Source organism: Pterocles gutturalis, unplaced genomic scaffold, assembly GCF_000699245.1.
Source record: "Pterocles gutturalis isolate BGI_N339 unplaced genomic scaffold, ASM69924v1 scaffold14228, whole genome shotgun sequence".
Lineage (NCBI taxonomy): Eukaryota > Metazoa > Chordata > Aves > Pterocliformes > Pteroclidae > Pterocles > Pterocles gutturalis.
Window position 1 is genome coordinate 12,134 of NW_010125817.1, and position 22,537 is coordinate 34,670.

Below are 22,537 nucleotides of genomic sequence, written 5' to 3' on the forward strand. Positions count from 1 at the left end.
AAAAAACTACAAGAAAAAGTCAAAATACACATAGCAACAGAAGCACAAATGCTGCATTAAATACAGTCAAGATAAGAAGACAATGCACTCGTTAATTCAAAAAAAAGAATAAAGTTACTAAAGTTAGCAACATATTTAAAAAAATGCAGTGAAGGAAAACTATATTTTACTATGAATACAGAGTTTCCATTTGCAGTCTTTCCATCCATAATTTGCCTGGTACAGTACATCCATTAAAATATTCAGACTCTCACAGAAGAGCTACATTGTTCTCTTCCAAATCTAACTCCCGAGTTGGTTTTGGATGTTTTAAACAGACATTATTATGAATGAAGTAAAAGCAAGGCAACAAATGGACTTTATATCACCTTTGATCTTAGCATTGATGACAAGCATTTTTAAAAGTTATCATAATCTTTTTTGTCTTTTTTTCCCTCTGCTTCAAATCCATCAACTCCATCACTGTCCCTTCTCCTTTTACGATTATTATGGATGTTGAAGCGTTGATTCATCTGTGGTAACGGATCCATTCCTAAAACTTTGTGTATTTGACGGAATGCAAGGAGTCTCAGGGCAAACTAGAAAAAGAGTAGAAAGAAGACAAATAAATGTAATTTTTGGGTACTTTGTCAAACAATTAATCAAGAACATTAGCAATGTATGGTATTATCATTATCCCCTCTTCCTTCCACCAACAAAATCAATACAATGAAATGTGTATGCCACATTTGCTGCTTCTGTACGAAGTACATCGTCTTAGCTTAAAAACAATGTAATGTGCTTTAGCTGCTGGATTTGCACTGAAGCAGTCAAGGCTCATCACATGTCCCATTACACATTAGGAATCTTTAGCAAAAGGATCAAATGAAGAGGTAGGGGCAGTAACCTCTTAAGCTGCAAGCATGAATTGTTAATACTATAAGTAGATAAAATAAATATTACAAATTAAACTGACACAGATTTATTAATAAAATATTAAATGCAAATGTAATTTTAATTCTAATAACATACTGCTGTAGAGTGAGCATCGTTATGGATATATACAGATGGCAGTGCTTCAGTCTTTTCAGGAAAACATGTTAATTTTAGTGTGAAAATGAACACAGTTACACATTGTCTATTGTGATATTTTTATTGTCTAGCTTAAGACTGATCATCTGAATGACTAACTATATTCTAAGAAAGGAAAATTCATGTCCATCATATAGCTCCATTTAAAAAAACAAATCAAAATTACAAACCAAAACAAAAAAACAATGCAAAAACTAGCCATCGAATTTAGTTACTTCACATGTATGTTTCCTTACCTGTGCACTTGAAGTAATATCCTCTCGTTGCTGATCTGTCATTACAGCAAGTGTATCAAAAGGATCTTTTTCACAAGGGTCCAGAAGGCCAGGACCACCTACAATGGTTAGGCTAATTAGTAGCACATCTCTACCTTATTTCAACTAAGATTACAGATTTTACATTAGTTAAGCATAAGTATACAGATACTGATCAAATGCAACTCACCTTTAAGGATGATTCCTGAAGATATGCACTCAAAAACTCTTCTCAGTGCATCCCCAGGACTCTGTGGTCCAGTAGCACTGCTAATTGCTTTTTCCACAAGCAGCTCCATAGCCTAGACCAACAATAAGAAAATCCAGTCAATTTAGAAGACAGATTAAAACAGAAAAAAAGCTGCTAGTGTTTTTCAATACAGAACTTTTGAATCTGGAATTTTGAAGAACACTACACATCACAGAACACCTCCAGTTAAAATGAAAAAAAAAATCAGATTGTTTTATAAAGATGAATAAAAAGAAAGCTGGTGCAAGGTTAGCAATGAGTACTGATACTGATATACTGCTTCTCATCACAAGTTGTTAAAAAGTTTTTTAGAAATCTATACAGTAGTAGCCTACATATGCAGGTAGCCAACTCATCCAGCCATTTTTTGAGAGAGTATGAAATATGGTGGGTCACCTGAATCGGTCAGCCACCTGCATAAACAGCACACAGTATATCTAGTGAAATTAACAGGATGCTACAGAAAAATATTCTTTATCTCTACAAGAGTACAGAGACTTAAAGCATCAAAAATGTAATGATCTTTTAATGTTCAAGTGGTTACTACTTCTTCAGTTTAGCAAAACTGAAGTTCATAGCAAGTTTTCTGCTGGATATGGTCTAACACTAACTCAGATGTTAAACAAGTGTAAAAAAACCTTGATGATAAACAGGTTTTCTAAAACTCATACATTATTTTATATTAGTTAAAATGGTTAAAATGATTAGCTGTATTTTAAATAGTTTCTTCTGTGAATATTGCCATTGCTTACTTTTATTGGGCACTACTTTTTTCAAAAAAAACCTGTAAAAGACATTTGCAAAAGAACAGCTTTCCTCAGGTTTTTTCCAGCATTAAAGGGATTTTTCAGTACTACCTCTTTGGCAAGTTTAATTCTTAATGGGTCCCTCTTGTTTTCTGGGGGGCTTTGGGGGGCTTGTTTTTTGGGGGGCTTTTTTAGTCCTCCCCCTCCTCACCAAGTTTACAGATATTCAAATGTTGCCTTTTATTTTTACTTTTCAGGAGTAAATGTCTGCTCTGATGCATGCAAGTAACTACAGGCAGTGTTAATTACAATCCTTCACCATGGGTGCCCATTCCTTTCTACTTTAGCTCCATTTAATTGACAAATTTCAAGTCTTGAGCATGGTATTTCCATAGTCCCACTGTATCACACAGGATTTAGCAACAGTAATTTAGGTGTTTTCAAGTATGAAGCAAAATACAGCAGGAAAGAAAAAAAGCACAAATGTTTTTGCATTTATTCAACTCTAGTTCTTTTGGATCCTCATACAAAACACTAGAGTCTACAACTTAAATCTAGGAAAATGTGAATTATGTTGCCCTGGTGTTTATGTGCACAAAAGGCTTGATCTCAAGTTTGAAAAAAATCAACCTTGAATACTATTTCCTTCTAACTTGTAGGTACGTGACAAAATTTTTCTAATTTAGTTTTTATTTTTAGGCATATAAAGAGGGTGATACTAATGTCCATATTTAGACTTCCTAATATCTTCTATTTTTATAGCTACTTAAGTTATTTTTGAAAGCTCTGGCATCTCTTTGGTTTGTAGCTTTGGTAGGCTTCTTAACATACAAATTTGGAGAAGTTCTGTATCCAGAAAAATATATTTCTTCAATCTATGAAATTCTACCTGTGACTGGCAGAAATTACGTATATTTAAAATCACCATTTTCATTCTGTCATTGTTTTTCTCATTAAGACTTTGCCAACGGGCCAAAAGAACAGCTGACTACACAGACTTCAATGTTGATCCATGTCACTGACAATGCATCAGATACCAGGAGCAAATCGGGAATCGCTTTTGGAGAGAACTGAGAAACAGCTCATAGCTGCTTCATAGCTCTCTTCCCTTATGGATGTGCCTTAGAACAGATGATGGGAGAAATAAAAACCAACATTCCTTGTTCTTCATCTCTGTGCCTGCTGTGTGTTGCAATAGTTCTAAGGCTGCTTTTCTACAAGTATGCCAGGGTTTACTCTTTGGCAACTCAGTGTCATAGTGACATTAAGAGGGCACTTACATACTTCTTTGCTTCTTTTAAGCTATATTGTACAGTGTCTATTTCACAAAATGTAGTACAGAAACTGGCACTATTTTTTTCACTTTAAATATTTAAAAACCAGAAATAGCTGCTCCACATTTTTTCCAGAAGCAATAAATATTATCAGAAGTAATTTTATAAAATTGTCTGCAAGCTTAGTACAGTTGTAAAATATTTCTAATTGAAATAATGCCAACTGCTCAAATTGTCTTGACAACATTAGTGTTCTTCCTGCCAAAACTGAAACGGAAGCAGCACAATGCAACAGGATTTTGTCTGTGAAACAAAACAGTCACAGATAAATTTACTTCCATGGTATATATGTTTCCGAGATTTTGTTTCAGACTAACTTTGTCCGGCCCGCATATTGAACATCCACTAATATTTAGAGCACAAGTTGCACTCCTGGAGAGTATAATTTATGATAGTCAATGCACAAGGAATGCTCCAAGAACACTCAGCTGCAAGAATTAAGACAGATAGCCTGGTACAACCTATAAATTTAAGTGACACTGATTATAAGTTAATGGTGACACATCCACAGACTGTACTCATGTACTGTGGTATTTAATCTTGTGGAAGTGATATATTAATGATCATAGGAGTTACTGTGATTTATCATAAAATCATAGAATCATAAAGGTTGGAAAAGACCTCAAGGATCATCAAGTCCAACCCAACATCACCTAACTCACTAAACCATGTCCCTAAGCACCACATCTACACGTTTCTTGAACACCTCCAGGAATGGTGACTCCACCATCTCCCTGGGTAGCCTGTTCCAATGCCTGATCACTCTTTCAGTGAAGAAATTTTTCCTAATATCTAGCCTAAACCTCCCCTGGTGCAACTTGAGGCCATTTCCTCTCGTCCTTCAAGTCACCTTTCTGTTATCACAGAACCATCTGGGTATAGCTGACATTATTTTAAATTAAGTTTCAGTGAAATCCAAGCATTTCAGAGTAGGTGGTTAGAAAAAATTAGATTATTTTATATAAAGGAATAAAAAACACTAAACTCTAGAACAAGAATGCTGCCCACAAAGAATACAAAAGAACAAGAAAATTCCTTTTGGAAAAAAAAAAATTCCAGCTCCCAATGACAAAACCTCAGATAATTAAGTTTTTAGTGGGAATCTGGACAATTTTTTGAGGGGAAAAAAAAGCGCCAAACAAAAACCTTACATTACTTCTTGAAAAAGTCTACATTTAAAAACTGTAGTAACACTTCCCTATGCTTTACTTGCAGTACCATGTGCATTAAAAAGTCTAATTCAAAAACATTACTCACCCAGCTTGGAAAATCAGACCAAGTTGGAACCCGCTGACAGAGGTCACGAAGAATACGTATGATAATCACACAGGATTGTAGACCATTAGCTCTAGCCTTGAGAGCAATACAAAATCAAATTAATTAACCCCAGCACCCACAGCAAATAGGACTCGTTGAAAGACTAAAACACCACTGTTCAATGGAAGCTCAGATACAGGATTGAAACAAGTCATTCTACAACTTTATTCCATGAGCTGCCATTTACAGCAGTATTTTATACAGGGTTAGTAATTTAAGGTGGTAGAAGTCAAAGTGCACAGGTTATACAAGAATAACATTTCTTGATCCCCTGTACACTATGACCTATGTTCACTTGTAACAATAAACACAGTATATTTCTACATTAGAAATAAAAAAGATACAAGTAAAGATCTAAGAAATAGGTATAGAGACTGAAAGGTCAAGGGAATCTGTTTGGTTTCTTTATTGTGCCTTTGCCAGAATGCAAAGTCACTAAACCAAACAGTTGCTTCTCACCTTTCATTCCCCACACTTAACGCACTTAAAGAAATAGGAAAAAAAATCTTAAATCTAAACACAAAGCTTTAAACACATATCCCACTATTTAAAGCAAAGTTACTCTGCAGCCTTATGGAATATATAACAAATATACAACATATGATTGCCCCAAGCGAGTCAAGCTTTCAACATCGCCTTCTCAATGACCAGAAAAAAAAATGTCAAATGAGCAATAACTGCATAAAGCAGTTCCTCCATACTCAACATTCTACATTTAAATTTAGGGACCAGAAAAATATTAAGTATTATTAGCATGAACAACGCTGAGTGTTTTCACACAATTAAACATTTATATTGCAACTGAACTAATCTCTCATAAGGCTACAAGAAGAAAGTAAAATGATGTTCCGAACCTGGAACCACTTAGCGTGGCGTAGAGCAGCCAGAGCGTCAAGGCATTTTTGCCTGTCCAAGACGTCCGGTGGGTCTTTCACCATACCCGAGGTTACATCTAAAATGGATTGAATTGGCAAAATGCAGTGAGGAATGGGTGTTTGACCAGGTGAGCAAGACACTTCCTTAAAGTAGCTTCAATGTCACACATGCCATTTAAAATTTAAACCCCTGAACAACAAATGTAAATGTTCAATAAAAAAACCATTCAATTAGGATTAGGGCATCAACCCAGTATGAAGATCAAGAGCATATTATACTTCAGCTCTGAGGTTTTTTTCAAATGCACTGCGGATTATGCAATGCGTAGTACTTCTTTATTTAAGCCAACACTGGAGAAACATATATCCCCAAAAATTAAATACTGAAGGAAGGATGGTTGGACACAGTGCACCAGCACAGAGAACACAGGACAGAAGAAACACAAAAATCCACTTTAACCAAGTAGAAACATTCAGACTTAGTTTCTTGTCATTTTAATGGTCACGTATTATTTGAGACCTATTATTTAAAAGAAATACTAAGTATAAGAAATATTAAAAAGCATTTAATGTTTAGTAATGATGTTATGTGTCTCATACCTTAAACTTGAAATTAATTAGTTTGCTTTAAAAACCTGACTAAAGGAATGTGAAATGTTCTTTAATATATACAGGGTTCCATTATTTTCCAGTATCCTTTCTCTTATAAATAAAATGCCTCAGACCATAATATATGTACTCTAATATAATTTAGGATTCAAGGAACGATCTGAAGAGGGATGCTTTACTTAAGATTGAGCAGGAAAAAGAAAAGCAAGGAATAGTTTATAAAACAAAGCAGAATGTCTGAAAGTAAAGAAAACAGTAGATCTTGTATACTTAAATGCTCAGAAAAGTATTTAATTATCAAGCTGACTGCTTTGTTACTAAAAAGGAAGAGGCCACAGGCCCTTTTGGAAGTGGTTTAATCAATGAAACTGGAACCACTGAAGAATGTGAAATTGTATCCTCAGGTTACTTAAAACTTGTGCAGACAGAATGCAGTGATCAGCTTTAAAAGTTCTTTGTTTTACTTATTATGAAAATGGCTATTGTGACTAGTAAAAAAGCACATTGGTAGCGTAACTGGTGATACATCAGGTAAGATGAAACAAAATGCCCTCACTTGGTGGCACTCATTTCACAGGAGCTGGTTGTATGGAACAGTATAGTTTACTCCAGCAAGATATAAATTTAGGTAAGTAAGAGAATACAATTTAAAAAAAAAATGGAGACTCATGAAACGTCTGCAAGGAGAAGCTTTTAGGGATGCTGTAGAGAGACAGCTCTGAAACCACCTATTTTAAAGAAATGTAAAATAAATAGTAGGATACTTTACTATGCAGAGAGCTAAAAAGCCATGAACAAACATGGTGGTACAACTTTGCAATATAATAATTAAATTTAATCTGAAGTACTACATTCAGATTTAAACATTTTTTATAGGATAGTCACATTGCTCTGCACAGGGCTAAAAGGGGGAGGACTTCAAAACAAGAACAAAACTGAGAAGAACACAGGTATCTTCTCACACAAATATTCAAACTTATGGACTATATGTTAAAGTGGAAAGATGAAAATACTCACTAACAAGGCATTTACAGGGCAAATGAAGATATTTGAAGTGGTATTTCCTTTAAAACACAACAAAACAAAACAACCCCCAAACCTATACAAGAGAGGTGTCAGGTAAGGTAACTGATGAAATGTGTATAATCTGGACATAAGAGACAAGAAGTACATCTAGAGAAAACCCAGAGCAGGAAAAACGTGGTAAGGTAAGGTTGAGAAATGAAAATATGGGTTGCTGGGCCCAGTAGCCTAATCAGTCACTTATTTACATTCTTCTAAAACTAATATGCAAATAGGTGACACTGTGCAAACTTTCAGCACAATAATTCACTACATAATTTGAAACCCCAATTACTTCTAGCTCTGAAAAACTTTAATTTGGAAAATACTAAAAATAATTAGTTTAAGTGCACAGAAGAGAATCTTACTCAGAACTGGAAATGTTGATCTAAAATGTGCTACTAATACATATCATACGAATACCCTTGAAACTTAAAAAGACCCTGAAAGTCAAGTTGCCAAGCACCTATTGCACTGAGAATACACTCACTGAAAAAAAATATATCAAAGAAATTCTTGTAATATTTAATCTGTGGATTTTTGCATCTGTTTCACATTTCAGGATTAACCCCTTAAAGACTGTTTAACTAAATTCAGATGCCTAACCTTCCACGCTGTTATGCTAGACAAAAAACTGAATTAATTTACAAAACACAAGCACAAATTCTTACCCTATATAACTTATTACTACACTAAATATAAGGGGTTAATCTTCAGTTAGACGTGCTGTGTCCACACTACCTCGTCATTAAAAGTTAACAGGTATATAATTTCGTTAAGTTTTATTATGGGAAACACATTTTACCCAGTCAACTATTTCAAGACTAGTGTGAACACTGCTTAATTCTAGGAGAGAGACAAAGACAAAAAGGAAAAAAAAACACAAAGTAACAGTAGATGCTAGGACTATGCATCCAAACCCCCTCCTTTGTAAAGCATGGCAGGTGTGACACTGAGCTTTAGAAAACCTTGGTCAAAAATCCTTCCGATGTCTTGGCAGCAACCCCTGACAGGAATCAAGTCCCTCTGCTAGAAGGCTTTGGACCGGGGCTGTTAGCTAAGGATAAAAAAAGACACACGCGTACACATATATGTGTTTACAAGTATGTACACTTTGTTTGCTGAAGGAAAGATTCCACAGCAGGGGTTAGAGCACTTCGAATATATCAGATTCAGTAAACTGTCAAACGCACAATACTGTAAGAAACAGTAGCTATGCGGTTAACAATTTTATTTCACTGTAATTTTTTTTAGCCTTTTATCATGTAATGGCACTATTATACATCAAACATGATTCTACTTCATGTGCAAGTCTCAGTCCCATCTTTACTCAAGCTGGTTCTTCCGGTAAAGCCTTCCTTATCACCTGAACTAGTACCCCAAGCGGGCTAAAAAAAATGAAAACTTTAATCTATTGTAAGACACAGAGCATGAGATGCTGCAGTAAGAAAACCCACAAACACATATTGTTACTCTGCAGCAAATAAGTAGCAGTCTTTGTAGTAAGGCCTTCTTTGCTGCAATAATTTGCAATTCAGTCTTCTATTTCCTCTAGTTTCAAAAGTGAACTTTTCTGCACATCCATTTTACACTGCTCAGTGTCTTGAAGAGAAATCTAACTTGATTTTGCTTGCCTAGAGGCAGCACTGCATTCAGCAGTGAGTAAACTCACAATGATTGTTGTAACTCACGTGTGGGTCAGACAAAAATACAGATTTGTTTCCTTTAGGTGGCATAATTTAAGGGATTGATGGTAGCAATTTGAAATTATTTTTAGTCTGAACCATAGGATTTTTGGCCAGAAACCACTTAATTGAAATTGAGTATTGTGGCAGGAATCAATATCGCACTTTTGCACAGTACATTAAGAAATTAACATGGTGTTTCAGGTTAACTTCATTTAACAGGTAATCTAATTGAATAATAAAATCTTTTAAGTTAAAGAATTCTTTATAGACTTATATATAAAAATATATGTGAAGCTGGATTCAGCAGAGACAAACCAAGAGTCATGTTATGATTAGATTGTTAAAAACCAAGTAAAATTGGTTGGGTGTGACAGTACACATACAAAGCCTTTACAGCATAGCTAGGAATAATATGCACAGCTTAAAAAACATGTACAAGGCACTCTTAAAGACTCTTCAGAAGTCATCCAAACCGGAGAATACATCTTGAAAGTTTTCTTTCTGATTACGTAGGACGACTTTGTCAACAGTTTGCCTACAATGCACTAGTCACAGCTACAGGATGTTTACCAATGCAATATAAAAACCTCAAGTATTTTAGAGGACACATAATGACAAGATAAAATAAAAAAACCTCCATGGCTTATATAAATACGTATATACACAAGCACATGTATACATACACACATACAATTTTTTTCAACCTGCGTATGAGAAGTGTTAAGATAGCCTCAGATTTCCTATTTGTAGGTTCACTGTCAAACACCAGAACCCTGTTTGCCATGATCTCTTTCAACTATGAAAATACAGGATTAAAAGGAAACAAAAGTTAATTTTATCTGACCCGTAAACAAAAAGAACCAATGTACTGCAGACATTAATCATGCTTGTTGGCTTAAAAGCTTTTGGAGCTTTGAAAGTGTTACAGAACAGACCCTAAGGCAACACTGCTGGCACCAGAGAAACCATGGACTTCAGAAATATAAATTGATTTACAAGCTCCACCTTCTGCTTCAGCTCAACAACAAAGTAATTTCTTATTGTTCTAGTCTGGGTGTGCCAGTTGGGAAGAATTCTGATTGTAATACCAGGAGCCTAAATATACTTAAAAAGCGCTCCAGACCAAAAAGCAACCTCAGAGAGCTGGAAAAAATCGCATTGTCTTTTAAAGTTAGAAGCACTATTACCATCAAAAGTCTTATAAAAGTGCATTTTAAGTGGTGCTGCTATTTGGAATGTCTAAGTGATGGTAATACTGATCCAGTTTAAACCCAAAAACCTGCGATTTGATTTTCTAAAATCATACAATCTTTCTCTTAGGGCAAGGCTGCTCTAGAAAGCCAGTTTATAACCACTTGCTATAAAAACACATAGTTTTCCACATTATTTAAAAAAAGGGAGAAAAGTAGTCAAGTTTGTACCTTTTCCAGAAAGCTGAGGTTGGACATAAAGTTAGAAATTTTAAAAACTAAATAAACACATCACATGAGCATTTATTTTAGCCAACTCTTCTCTACCGAGACTGGTAGTTGACAAAAAAGGTTTTGATCAAATACATGTGCCAGCATGTTGCCTTCCAGGACGTTAATGCCATCTTAAGCAGAATAGATAAACATAAAAAAATGGGTGAGAAAGAAGTAACATCTTTAACAACTTCCCAACCTCCATCCCTCATGTTCTCCTCCCGAATGACTGGAGATGTCAGTGTGATAGTAACTTGCATTTTGGGTTCCACACACGAGTTTAAAATTATTGCTGCTTCTGGGACTGCACACTTGATATCATATTTCTCAGGACTTATTACCTAAATATTGAGAACAGAAATTTCCATTAGCATGCAGCCAACAAAAGTATGGGGAAAAAAATTGATTTCACCATAAGTCTTTTTAGCAGAAAGACTAGAAATGCAGTATAATTATATGAAGCACATACCTCTGTATCCAAAGAAACCACAGTATACACAATTAAGACATATATACTTGTATATATAAGGACTTGCATACTCTTCCTGAATTATTAACGAAAATACACAGCAGTCACCAAGCATGCAAAAGAAAAAAACCTACCTATAAAGGAAATTCATATACAAGTAAGCTACACAATAAGAATCCTGACAGTGTTTGAGATAAAGAAAAGCCTCATTGCCACTTAAATGTCAGCTGGGTATGTTTGATGCAGTGGTTGTTCTTCCAGCTTGCAGTTACAGGACGGGTACACTGCTAGGTACATTCTATACTTGGCTGTCACAATATGATAAGAACAAAGGGCAAGATAAACACCAGGGAAAAAAATGTAAGGGTTACGAACAAGGTAGTTATTCTGAATTGCTTCCTGCAACTGGATTTAATAATTCTAAATACCCCCCAAAAAGAAACTGTAGGCACCTCTGTCACCTTCTTCCACAAACTAGAGGTACAAGTGACTTCACAAATCCAGACAAAGATGTGCAGTTTTGAATTTTCTTCTGTTCTTTCAAACAAGAGCAAACTCAAGATTATTTTCCAATTAATTTCCAATTAATCAGATCCTGATTCTGCCAAACATTTTACCAGACTGTACTGATATACTAACGCTCTGACAAGCATTCTGTAACGAACAGGCATTGTTCAGCAGAAAGCAGAGACTATTCTATACTTCTTGTGGAAATATAGCAAATGGTTTATACAAATTCCGCTGAATGGTCTAAGACTGCATGTACTTTTTTTTTAAAAAGGGCCAAATTAAAAAAACAAACAAACCACAAGACTGACTTAGTTAACTAATTGTGGAACCACAAAGCACTGACACATGCAAATTGGAAATGAGATGTTAAGTACAAACAGACTGGCATTAATTGAGAACTTTGACCTTCAGGCACCAAGCTTCCTGTAACACGGCACAAATTACCTCTGTTGCTGCTGGTAACTCTATAATAGTCTTCTGCTTATTTCTGTTTTCCAATTAAAGGAAAACTATTAAATGATGATTGATACTATACCGGTAGCATAAACACCTAGACACTTGTAAGGACACAATATACAGAAAGCAAAACATGCAGCATATTCCCTGAATTCAGATGGAAACACTCAGAAAATGGAAAGAAATTGAACCTGAGCTATGAAAAACGGCACAGTGAACCCTGCAGACATTTGACCTGAGGTCAGTTTTTTACAGTATCTTTACAAAACTTCAAATCCAAATATCCAAATTCTACTTACTGCAAGTTGCTTCGGAAGGCTTTCAGCGATACGACTGAGTAAAGTCTTTGAAGGCTTCTCAGCACATAACAAAACAAGATGGACATTTCTGTCTCCACGGAGTAGCAAACCTTTAGCCAAAACGCCTACCCGTAGAACTCCTTTCAAAGCTCTGTCAATTACAGTTAAAAGTTGCATTTAAAATAATATAAAAAACTCAAAACTAATCCTGAAGATAGAAAAGTAAAATAAAATAGGAGTATTCCACACATTCTTGGGGCCATAGTGGCATACACTATATCAAAACCCAAAGAAAAGAGAATCCCTGGAAGCACAGATAACAGCGTAAGGCAAAACCTCAGAAACAAATGATGAAATTCTTAAGAAGTAATTAAAAAATACCTGTCTTTACTGCCATCTTTTTTGTCATCTCCCTCTTTGTTCTTGCTTTTTTCATGATCAGTCATGTTGTCAGAAACAAGTTTCAAAGCACGCTCAGTAATAGAAACAATTTTTTGGACTGCCTGAAGTTCCTCCTCTGTTGGATATATAGTGGCATGTTTGGTCATCACATAGCGGTCATCAGAGGAGTCAGGGCGGCGTAGAGGCTAAACAGATGAAGAAGCATATTTCTGAAATTTGAGTACACTTTGAAGTTCACAAATGGTAAGTGACCAAAAACCAAACATGTGGCTGAACAATAGAACATTCAAATCTCTAAATTGCTTAAATGTAACAAAACATGAGGTGTCTTTAACAACTTACACTGGTCACAATCAATCATGTCTGAAAAAATATTAAATGTATCAAAATCAAACAAATTATGACATCCTAGGATCAACAATATCTCCTCAACACAAATATCTATTGTCTTTCTGTCAAGTGGGAAACACTTGCATACTGCTGCAAAATAAAAGTGTCCATGACTGCTTTCATAGAATCACAGAATTCAAATAGGAAGGGACCTCAGGAAGTCCTCCAGTCCAACCTCCTATGTAAACCATGATCAGCTATAGGACCACACCATGTTGCTCAGAGCTTTATCCAGTCAGTTCTTGAAAACTGCACAAGATGGAGGCTGCACAACATCTGTGTGAAAAAAATTATTTCCTGTATTCAGTCTGAACCTCTTTTGTCTCAGCTTAAGCTGGTTGTTCCTTGCCCTCTCATGACTGGAAAGAGCCTGGCTCTATTGTCTTTATAATGCACAGGTACTAGAGAAGGCTTACATCTCACTGAAGCTCTCCTCCAGGCTGAACAGGCCCAGATCCCTCAGTGTCTCCTCACAGGGCATGCATTCCAGACCCCTGACCACCCTGGTAACCTCATACTGAACCTGCTATGGTTTATAGTATCTTTCTTGTATCCTAAAGCCCCCAGCTGAATGTAGCATTGCAGTTTGGGTCTAACGACAGCTGATCACATCCCTTCATCTAGTGATTATGCTCCTGTTAATATAACCCAGGATGCTGTTGGCCTTCATTGCTCCCAGGGCACACTGTTGACTCATGTTCAGCTTGCTGTCTTCCAAGATCCCCAGACCCCTTTCAGCAGGGCTGCTACCCAGCCTGTCACTCCCCAGCCTGTATCAGTGCAAGGGGTTATTACTTCACAAACACAGCATTAGGCATTTGTCCTTGCAGAACTCCATAAATTTCCTGTTGGTCCACTCCTCCAATCTGCCTAGGTCCCTCTGGATGGCAGTCCTGCCCTAAAATGTATCAACTATTCTCCTCACCCCAGACTGATTCAGTTTCATGCCAGCAACAAATCTGACGAGTGTGCACTCACTCCATTACCTTTCACATCGATAAGGTGCTAATGAGACAGATCCCAGAATAAACTCATGGTACCGCACTTGTTGCTGACCTTCAGGTAGAGTAAGACCCACCACTAACCATATCCTCTGGGACTGATAATCCAACCACTTTTTCTCCATACATTTGTCCACAATTAGATGAATAATGTGTAATGCAATCAAATAAAATAAAAAATAGTACATAAATCCAGAGTGACTTGCATTTCAGAAGAAACAATATTTGTGTTCAAAGCATCCTTTTGTCATTTCAGTGGACTTATTTTGGAATACAAGTCCACCTACACAGTTCCATTAGCACATAATTTCTTCTTTTTTTCAGACTTTTCCAAATCGTCTATTAAGAAATATGGGAGACAACTGAAATAGCACTGAATAATTTATAGATCTAAACTTCCTGGTAAGTACGATTTCATTTTTTTTCTCAAGTTAAGAAACTCACAGCTGGTCCTTGGGGCAAAAAAATTCCTGGTCTAACTCCCAGCAGGCCTAGAGGTCCTGGAGGACCATGAGGATATCCTCCATCTGGTATTCTGCGACGGTCATCCCAGTGATGCTGTTCTTCCTCCATTCTCCTCCAGTACATGTCCTCTTCATATCGCCTAACGTATATCAATCAAAGTGTTCTCTTTATACAGCAGTTAATGCTTGCAACCATTCTAAATAAATTCTTGTATGTTGCCATTAACTCATTACTAGTAGTCATAAGCAAATACAAGTGAACTCCAGAGGGTGCCTAAAATGAATGGTTATTTTGAAAGTGGGTTTGAATTTATAGCAAAGTAATTCTAACAAATCTGCATTTCTCAGAGGAATTTAACACTAACAAACAAAAACCCCAGACCAATAATGACAAGTTAATTTAAAACAAGACAATACAGAGTTGCCAAAAGAAGAATTCAAATAAGTAATTACAGAAGCAGAGTTAGTTTTAGATAATCTCACTGCACCTTTGTCTGATTCATTGATGAAACAGAATGCATTACCTCATTTCCATCCTCCATCGTTCTTCCTCTTCTCGCCTTCTCCAGTATTCTTCTTTCTGCATCTGTTTCCTCATCTTCTCTTCCTGAATTTTTCTTGCCCGAATACTGGGCTTTACTTCTACTTGTAAGTCTGGGTTTACTTTTTTCTAGTTCAGAAAAATAAAGAATTAAATGTTGTTTTTCCTCTTCTCATCTCAAGGTCACAGAGTTCTTCTGACATATTTAACACACACTACTGGTCTACAATAAAATCAAGGGAACTAAAATGCAGTTTTAGAACTGCATTGAATGAGTAGCTGAAGAAGAAAAATCTGTGTCCAGTAGTTTAAAGAAATAGCAACATTTTACAAGTAGCATGAATTCCCTCTTCACTTATATGAGAACAAAGTAATTTAAGATTAAAATGTCACATAAAATCCTAAGTAATTTCCTGTTCAGTCTGCAGCAGGATGACTATAGCCTGAAGAAAACATATCTTAACTACAGTGTGCTTCCTGATGCTGTGTTCCTGAAGGGTGCCTCATACAGGAGCATAATCATGAGTTACTGAATAAAATTTTCTGGCAATTTTTTCTCTTCTTTCATATTTTTAATGATTATGCAGGTCCATTGTATCTCCTGTGACCACAGAGGATTCTTCTGGCATAGTCTTATAATAATCAAAATACACACCATATGTCAGTACAGGTGTCTCTCCATTCATGACCAAAAAAATCTGTAACACTTGTTTCTCTTTTTCTTGACAAAAATATTGAGCACCACTATTTTATGTTATTTTAAATTCATGGTAAACACCATAAAGAACCTACTGTTGCTTGCATACGTTGTACCACATTTTAATGTTGCAAAGGTTGCCTGAAAGCTATGTTCAAAATGTTTAAAAATTCCCAAACCAAAGCATTTCACAGACTGCATTACTTCTTTAAAGACTATACTCCCTAAGAAATATATTTCTCTACATATTTTTAAATGCTGTTTACTTAGAATACCTACTTTTGTCTAGTCCTTAAATGTAAAAACATGTAATCAGTCAGCTAACATCTGATGGATTTTCAGATAGAAGCATTAGCGTTTCTACCAACCTTATACTGGAGTCTGTGCCGCCTCCCTTTCAAATGCATCTCCTTGGCATTAGGATCATTAAAACTGCATTCACAAAGTTTACAGTGAAAGCGGATCACCTTTCCTTCATCATTTCTTACCTGCAAAATAAAGAGACAACACATTTGGCTTTTTACAAAACAAACAAGAAAGCAAACAAAGCTGATGTAAAAATTAATCTAATTCAATGACACTGGATAGTGACTGTCTCAAAACATGCTAAAAAGTTCACACAATAACTGAAAGCAGTCAAAGGAGAACTTTGAATTCTGACAGACACGCCACTGTGTTTGGTAATGAACAAAGAACAAAGAGTACATAGCTTTAAACTCAAGCCTGAACATAGATGAGTCGAATAAACTCAAACCTGCAAATAATTAAAAATTATCTAATGATTAATCCACATATCTCATGCCACCCACATGAAGAGTGCCCCACTGAGCATAAAAGAAACACGCACAGTACAAAAATGTAAACATATGCACAAGCCTTTGCAGCTTCAATGTCTTGTCACTCTTATCTTCAAGGAGGACCCAGGGAATTACAGGTCAATCAACCTCATCTCCATCTCTTGGAATGTGATGGAGCAGCTAATCCTGCAAACCATTTCCAGGCACATTAAGGGCAAGAAAATAATCAGCAGTCGTCAGCATGGCTTCACCAAGGGGAAGTCACACTTGGTCAACTTGATAAACTTCTGTGATGAAATGACCAGCCTGGTAGGTGAGGCAAGAGCAATCAATATTGTCTACCTGGACTTCAGCAAGGCCTTTGACACAGATTCACCATAACATCCTCATACACAAGCTGTTGACATACGGCTGGATGAACTTACAGTGAAGCATATTGAAAACCGGCTGAATCGCCAGCCTCAGAGGGTGTCAATCAGTAGGATGAAGCCTAGTTGGAGGCTAGTAATGAGCAGTGTATCCCAAAGGTCAATACTGGGTCCAGTTATGTTTAACATCTTTGTTAATGATCTGGATGTTGGGGTAGAGTGTACCCTCAGCAAGTTTGCTCATGACATAGAACTGGGAGGAGCAGCAGATACACCAAAGGGTTGCACTAACATCCAGAGCGGAGAGAGTTTGATGGTCTGGAGAAATGGGCTGACAGGAATCTAATGAAGTTCAACAAGGGGAAGTGCAAAGTTCTGTACCCAGGAAGGAACAACCCCTTGCACCAGTATACACTGGGGGTCACCCAGCTGGAAAGCAGCTTGCCAGAAAAGGACCTGGTAGTCCCAGTGGACACCAAGTTGAATATGAGCCAGCAATGTGGCATTGCAGCAGAGAAGGCAATATGGCATCCTGGGCTATGTTAGGCAAAGTATTGCCAGCAGGTCAAGGGAGGTGATCCTTCTCCTCTTACTCAGTGCTGGTGAGGCAAAATCTGAAGTCCTGTGTCCAGTTCTGGGCTGCTCCATACAAGAGAGATATTGGCATGCCGGAGAGAGTCCAACAAAAGGCCACAAAGATGATTAAGGGACTACAGCATCTCACCTATGAGGAAAGGCTGAGAGAGCTGGGACTCTCTAGCCTAGAGAAGAGAAGGCTGTGGGGGGATCTTCTTAATGTATATAAATACCTGAAGGAAGGGTGCAAAGAGGACAGAGGTAGGCTCTTTTCAGTGGTGCCCAGTGACAGGACCAGAGGCAATGGGCAAAAACCAAAACAGGAGGTTCCCTCTGAACATCGGGAAACTCTTTTTTAATGTGACGGTGACTGAGTTCTGGCACAGGTCGCCTAGGGAAGTTGTGGAGTCTCCATTCTTGGAGATATTCAAAAGCTGTCTGGACATGGTCCTGGGCAATGGCTCAAGGTGGCCCTGCTTGAGCAGGCCAGGGTTGAACCATATGACTTCCAGAGGTCACTGCCAACCTCAACCACTCTGTGATTCTGTTTCACATTGGACAAATTTTCACTAAAATAGATAAAAAATAATACACATTTTTATATCAATACCTCCTCCACATAGTCATGGCCCACTGGCTGGACATCACTTTGCAAGGCAGCAAGAGCTGTGGGAGTCACTGGTTCAGCTGCTGTGTCTGGTTTTACTTCCTGTGTTTGTACTGTAGCAGCAGGAGTTGCTTTAACACTTTCAGCTGATTTCATTTCTTCCACTTTACTTCCTGTTGTCTGAAGCTTATTGCCACCTACAAATCAAAAAAGTTAAATCGTTAACTTTCAAAAAAGTTAAATCGTTAACTTTCATAAAACGAGAATGTGATTACACATGATGTGAAAACTGAAGACTTTATTTGCAAATATCAATGTTCTGGCCAAAGCATTATCAGTCTTCTAAAATCAGTTAAAACTGAAACATATTTTAAATACAATTAAAGATTTTTAAAAATAAGTTTAACAACTTTCAAATTATTTAAACAGTTAGGGTTTTTTTAAGAAAGAAAAGCTCCTGCTTTATATAATTGCTGAATAGGACTGAATAGGAACAACTCAGCAAATATACTTCAATAATCTAATTTTTGGCATCAGACTTTTTTTTTTTTAAATGGATCCAAAAAAGTATCTAAGAACTTTATAATGTTTGTACTAGCAAAGGTAGTATACTCTCAGTGTTGCAACTGTATAGGTCTTTCCTTCAAGTGCAGGATAGCTTACTGTGCAACAGCTGCTCCCCTTCTCTAAATGTCTGTCATGTTCATTTCAAAAGTTTCCAATGTTAGATTTCCACTGTTGCCCAGTTATCAACTGCCAACCTAGTGCAGGTCCAGTAGGCTGTGAACTGAAATTAGGACCAACTGGACGATAAACTGCAATACTCCAGCAGCTACTATCTAAGAAACCAAAGGTGCGAGGCTTCTTATGAAGGTCGAAAAAGCCTCCAAGAAAGGTCAGATGGAGACAACTGGGCAGAAAACACCATAAATTTTGAAGCAAAACTTTTATATACATTCTTATTTTCACCTATCAGTAATTCTCTTAAATACAACAGACCTATTAATGCATAAAGTTAAATAAATACAGTTGTATTTGCTGCATGAAGTCTTAAAAAAATTATAGAATAGGTTAGGTTTCAAAATAAAGACTGACTTCTGTACTTGCCAACAAAGTTTATTTTCGGTGTAGATATTTTCTTTACAGCTATATTAGCAGCAGTTGAAGATGTTTTGTTGTTGGACGCAGTGTTAAGTGGTGTGTTTGCTGTGGGAGTAAGAACTTTCACTGCAGAGGATGCAACAGAAGAGTTCACAGTACTGCTGCTGGTTGCTATATTTGAAGCAGAGGCAGTTGGTTTGGAAGCAGATGTGGATGTTGAGGAAGTAGCTTGGGTAACCACATTTGGTTCAGTTGAAGGAATGGGTTTGCCAAGTTTTGTGTGCAACTTTACTACCTGTAAGAATGAAAAGAAATTCATACGCTCTCCCTGGGATAACCATAAAAAATGATGTAACACAAACATCAATATAACTAAAAAAACCCAATATAACTAAAAAGTTAGCTATTGCTTCTTTGTAAAAAATGTTTTTGGGAACAAAAAAAAGATGGATGCATAAAAGCTCTTGTCATCTGTAACAAGGAAATAGTTAATAGTTATCTCACATTGATTATTTCTACTAGAAATTCAGACATTTACCTCAAAAGCTTTGTAGATGAGAACAGAAAGCCAATAAACCCACAAGCCAGTACAACTCAAGGAAACATTTTGCCCCAGCTGTTTCAGTGTGACTGTTTTGTTGCCCCGTTGCTTTTCACTCCTCCTCCAAAAGTGCAGTACATTGAAATATTTTGGTTCCAAATAATATTTGTAAATATGAGTTATTTAATTCAGACTCAACAACACTGTCTCTTTTGATCACTGTATTTTAAGAGTATTCATATTGAATGAATTTGAAGGTTACCTAGCAAAACTGAACAGATTCCTTAGGCAAAGGTGTTTTGTTTTTTTTTTTTTTTTAAAAAAAAAGCACATCTGCAGAGACAGTTAAGGAATATGTGAGGAGCATTTTTCAGAGCTCTTTAGTATCTCATAGAACGTTAACAGGTACATGCTTATTCTTAGAAGTAATAGGCAGAGGCCTTCCCACAACATGCTTGAGATAGAATAATAATTTTTTGTGACAGTTGACCATCACCTGAAAAAGCAATGCACGTAGTCCGTAAGAACAAAACACGCAAAATCAAAACTAAAGACCCATGTACACGATCACGATATGCACACAACTGTATACATACACTTCTTAGGTTTTTGTCCTTATTTTTAAAAATATGTTCCCCATCAGAATACAGACCTACTAATGTAACACAATACTATAAACTTAAGTTTAAGCAACTCTTCAAAATTACTTTTTCTCCAGTAGAATGCACAAGATTCTTCAGTGTACCACAGCAATAAAGAGTCCTTTGAGATTTTACTTCTACACTGATGACAACCTAAAACAGCAGTGGTTAGTGACCACCTATGAGGAAGAGAAAGCTACATCCAAATATATAAGGACAATATAGACTATACTCCATAGACCTATAGAGTTATTGGTAACAACCAAAAAATGTAATGGCTCAACTTATCAACAAAGAAAGAACACTAGGCAAGTCTAGCTAAATTATAGTTTTTGCTCTTGTGGGAAAACTGTTTTAAATGTACTATGAGTTTTATTTATTGTAATAGGAACAATTTTACTTATTACACTTTGTACAGTGTTCTCAAATGCAAAGAGCTATAAAAGCTGAATATTAATACTACATTCACTACTGACATCAATCTTTCCAGAGTGATGAGGAAAATCTGTAATATCTAAACACACATTCTACACTCCCACTGCATTGACTATTGTACGGCCAACTCTTAAACAGAAGTCACAGTTCTGTTCACAGTTCCGGGTTCACAGTGCAGACCAGAGTCTTTACTCCAGAATGCCTACCTAACTGCACTCAAACACTAGAGAAAACATGATTACCAAAAGTCTTCCAAATATACTGATTATAAAGCCTACTACAGGACATTTTTCCTTGCTCCCATATGCCAATATTATTTGCAAGAAATCGCAGAATAGTTTGAGTCAGAAGGGACATTAAGGATCATCTAGTTGCAACCACACTGCCATGGGCAGGACACCTTCCACTAGACCGGGCTGCCCAAAGCCTTGTCCAACCTGGCCTTGAACACCTCCAGGGGCACCCACAACTTCTCTGGGCAATCTCTTCCAGTACCTCACCACTCTAATAGCGAAGAATCAATTTTCTTCCTTATATCTAATCTAAAACTACCCTCTTTCAGCTTAAAATGGTTACTCCTCATCCTATCACTATATGCCCTTGTAAAAAGTCCCTCTCCAGCTTTCTTGCAGGTCCCCTTCAGATACTGGAAGGCTGCTATAAGGTCTCTCCAGAACCTTCTCTTTTCCAGGCTGAATAACCCCAACTCTCTCAGCCTGTCCTCAGATGGGAAGTGCTCCAGCCTTCTGATCATCTTCATGGCCCTTCTCTGGAGCTGCTCCAGCAGGTTCATGTCTTTCCTGTGCTGAGTACTCCAGAGGTGGATAGAGAACTCCAGGTGGGGTCTCAATAGAGCAGAGTAGAGGGAGAGAATCAGTTCCCTTGACCTGCTGGTCACACTTCTTTTGATGCAGCCCAGGAAACAGTTGACTTTCTGGGCTGCAAGTGCACATCGCCTGGTCATGGTCAGCTTCTCATCAGCCAACATTTCTAAGTCCTTCTCTTCAGACCTGCTCTCAGTCCACCCTCCAGCGTGTTGACCACACCACACAGCTTGGTGTCGTCGGCAAACTTGCTGAGGGTGCACTCCATCCCGCTGTCCATGTCTCCAACAAAGATGTTAAACAACACCGGTCCCAATATCAAACCCCGAGGAAAACCACTTGTCACTAGTCTCGCACTTGGACATCAAGCTGTTGACCACGGTTCTTTGAGTGTGACCATCTAGCCAATTCCTTATCCACCAAGTGGTTCATCCGTCAAATTAGTGTCTCCCCAGTTTAGAGACAAGGATGTTGTGCAGGACATTGTCAAATGCTTTGCACAAGTCCACGTAGATGATGTCAGTTGCTCTTCCCTTATCCTTCAACGCTGCAACCCACTGTAGAAGGCCACCAAGTTTGTCAAGTATGATTTGCCGTTAATGAAGCCATGCTGGCTGTTACCAGTCACCTTCATCCACCAGTTCTGTCAGGACCTTTGGATGCATCTCATCAGGTTCCATGGGCTTGTACACCTTCAGGTTCCTTAGATGGTCTCCAACCTGACCTTCTCCTACAGTGGGGGGTTCCCC

At 37.2% G+C, this 22,537-nt stretch overlaps 1 protein-coding gene across 1 annotated transcript; it reads right to left on the reverse strand.

Moving 5' to 3' along the window:
- Positions 1 to 218: 218 nt before the first annotated feature.
- On the reverse strand, positions 219 to 22,220 carry ZFR (zinc finger RNA binding protein). Its single transcript, XM_010078739.1, has 14 exons — positions 22,146 to 22,220; positions 19,354 to 19,642; positions 18,250 to 18,443; positions 16,267 to 16,386; positions 15,185 to 15,330; positions 14,641 to 14,800; positions 12,785 to 12,990; positions 12,404 to 12,554; positions 10,869 to 11,010; positions 5,827 to 5,924; positions 4,913 to 5,008; positions 1,516 to 1,627; positions 1,308 to 1,405; positions 219 to 578 (listed from the first exon to the last, which is right to left on the reverse strand). Exons 1-14 carry the CDS (start codon positions 22,218 to 22,220, stop codon positions 399 to 401), a joined length of 2,067 nt encoding a protein of 688 aa, XP_010077041.1. The 3' UTR covers positions 219 to 398.
- Between the last annotated feature and the right edge of the window lie 317 nt (positions 22,221 to 22,537).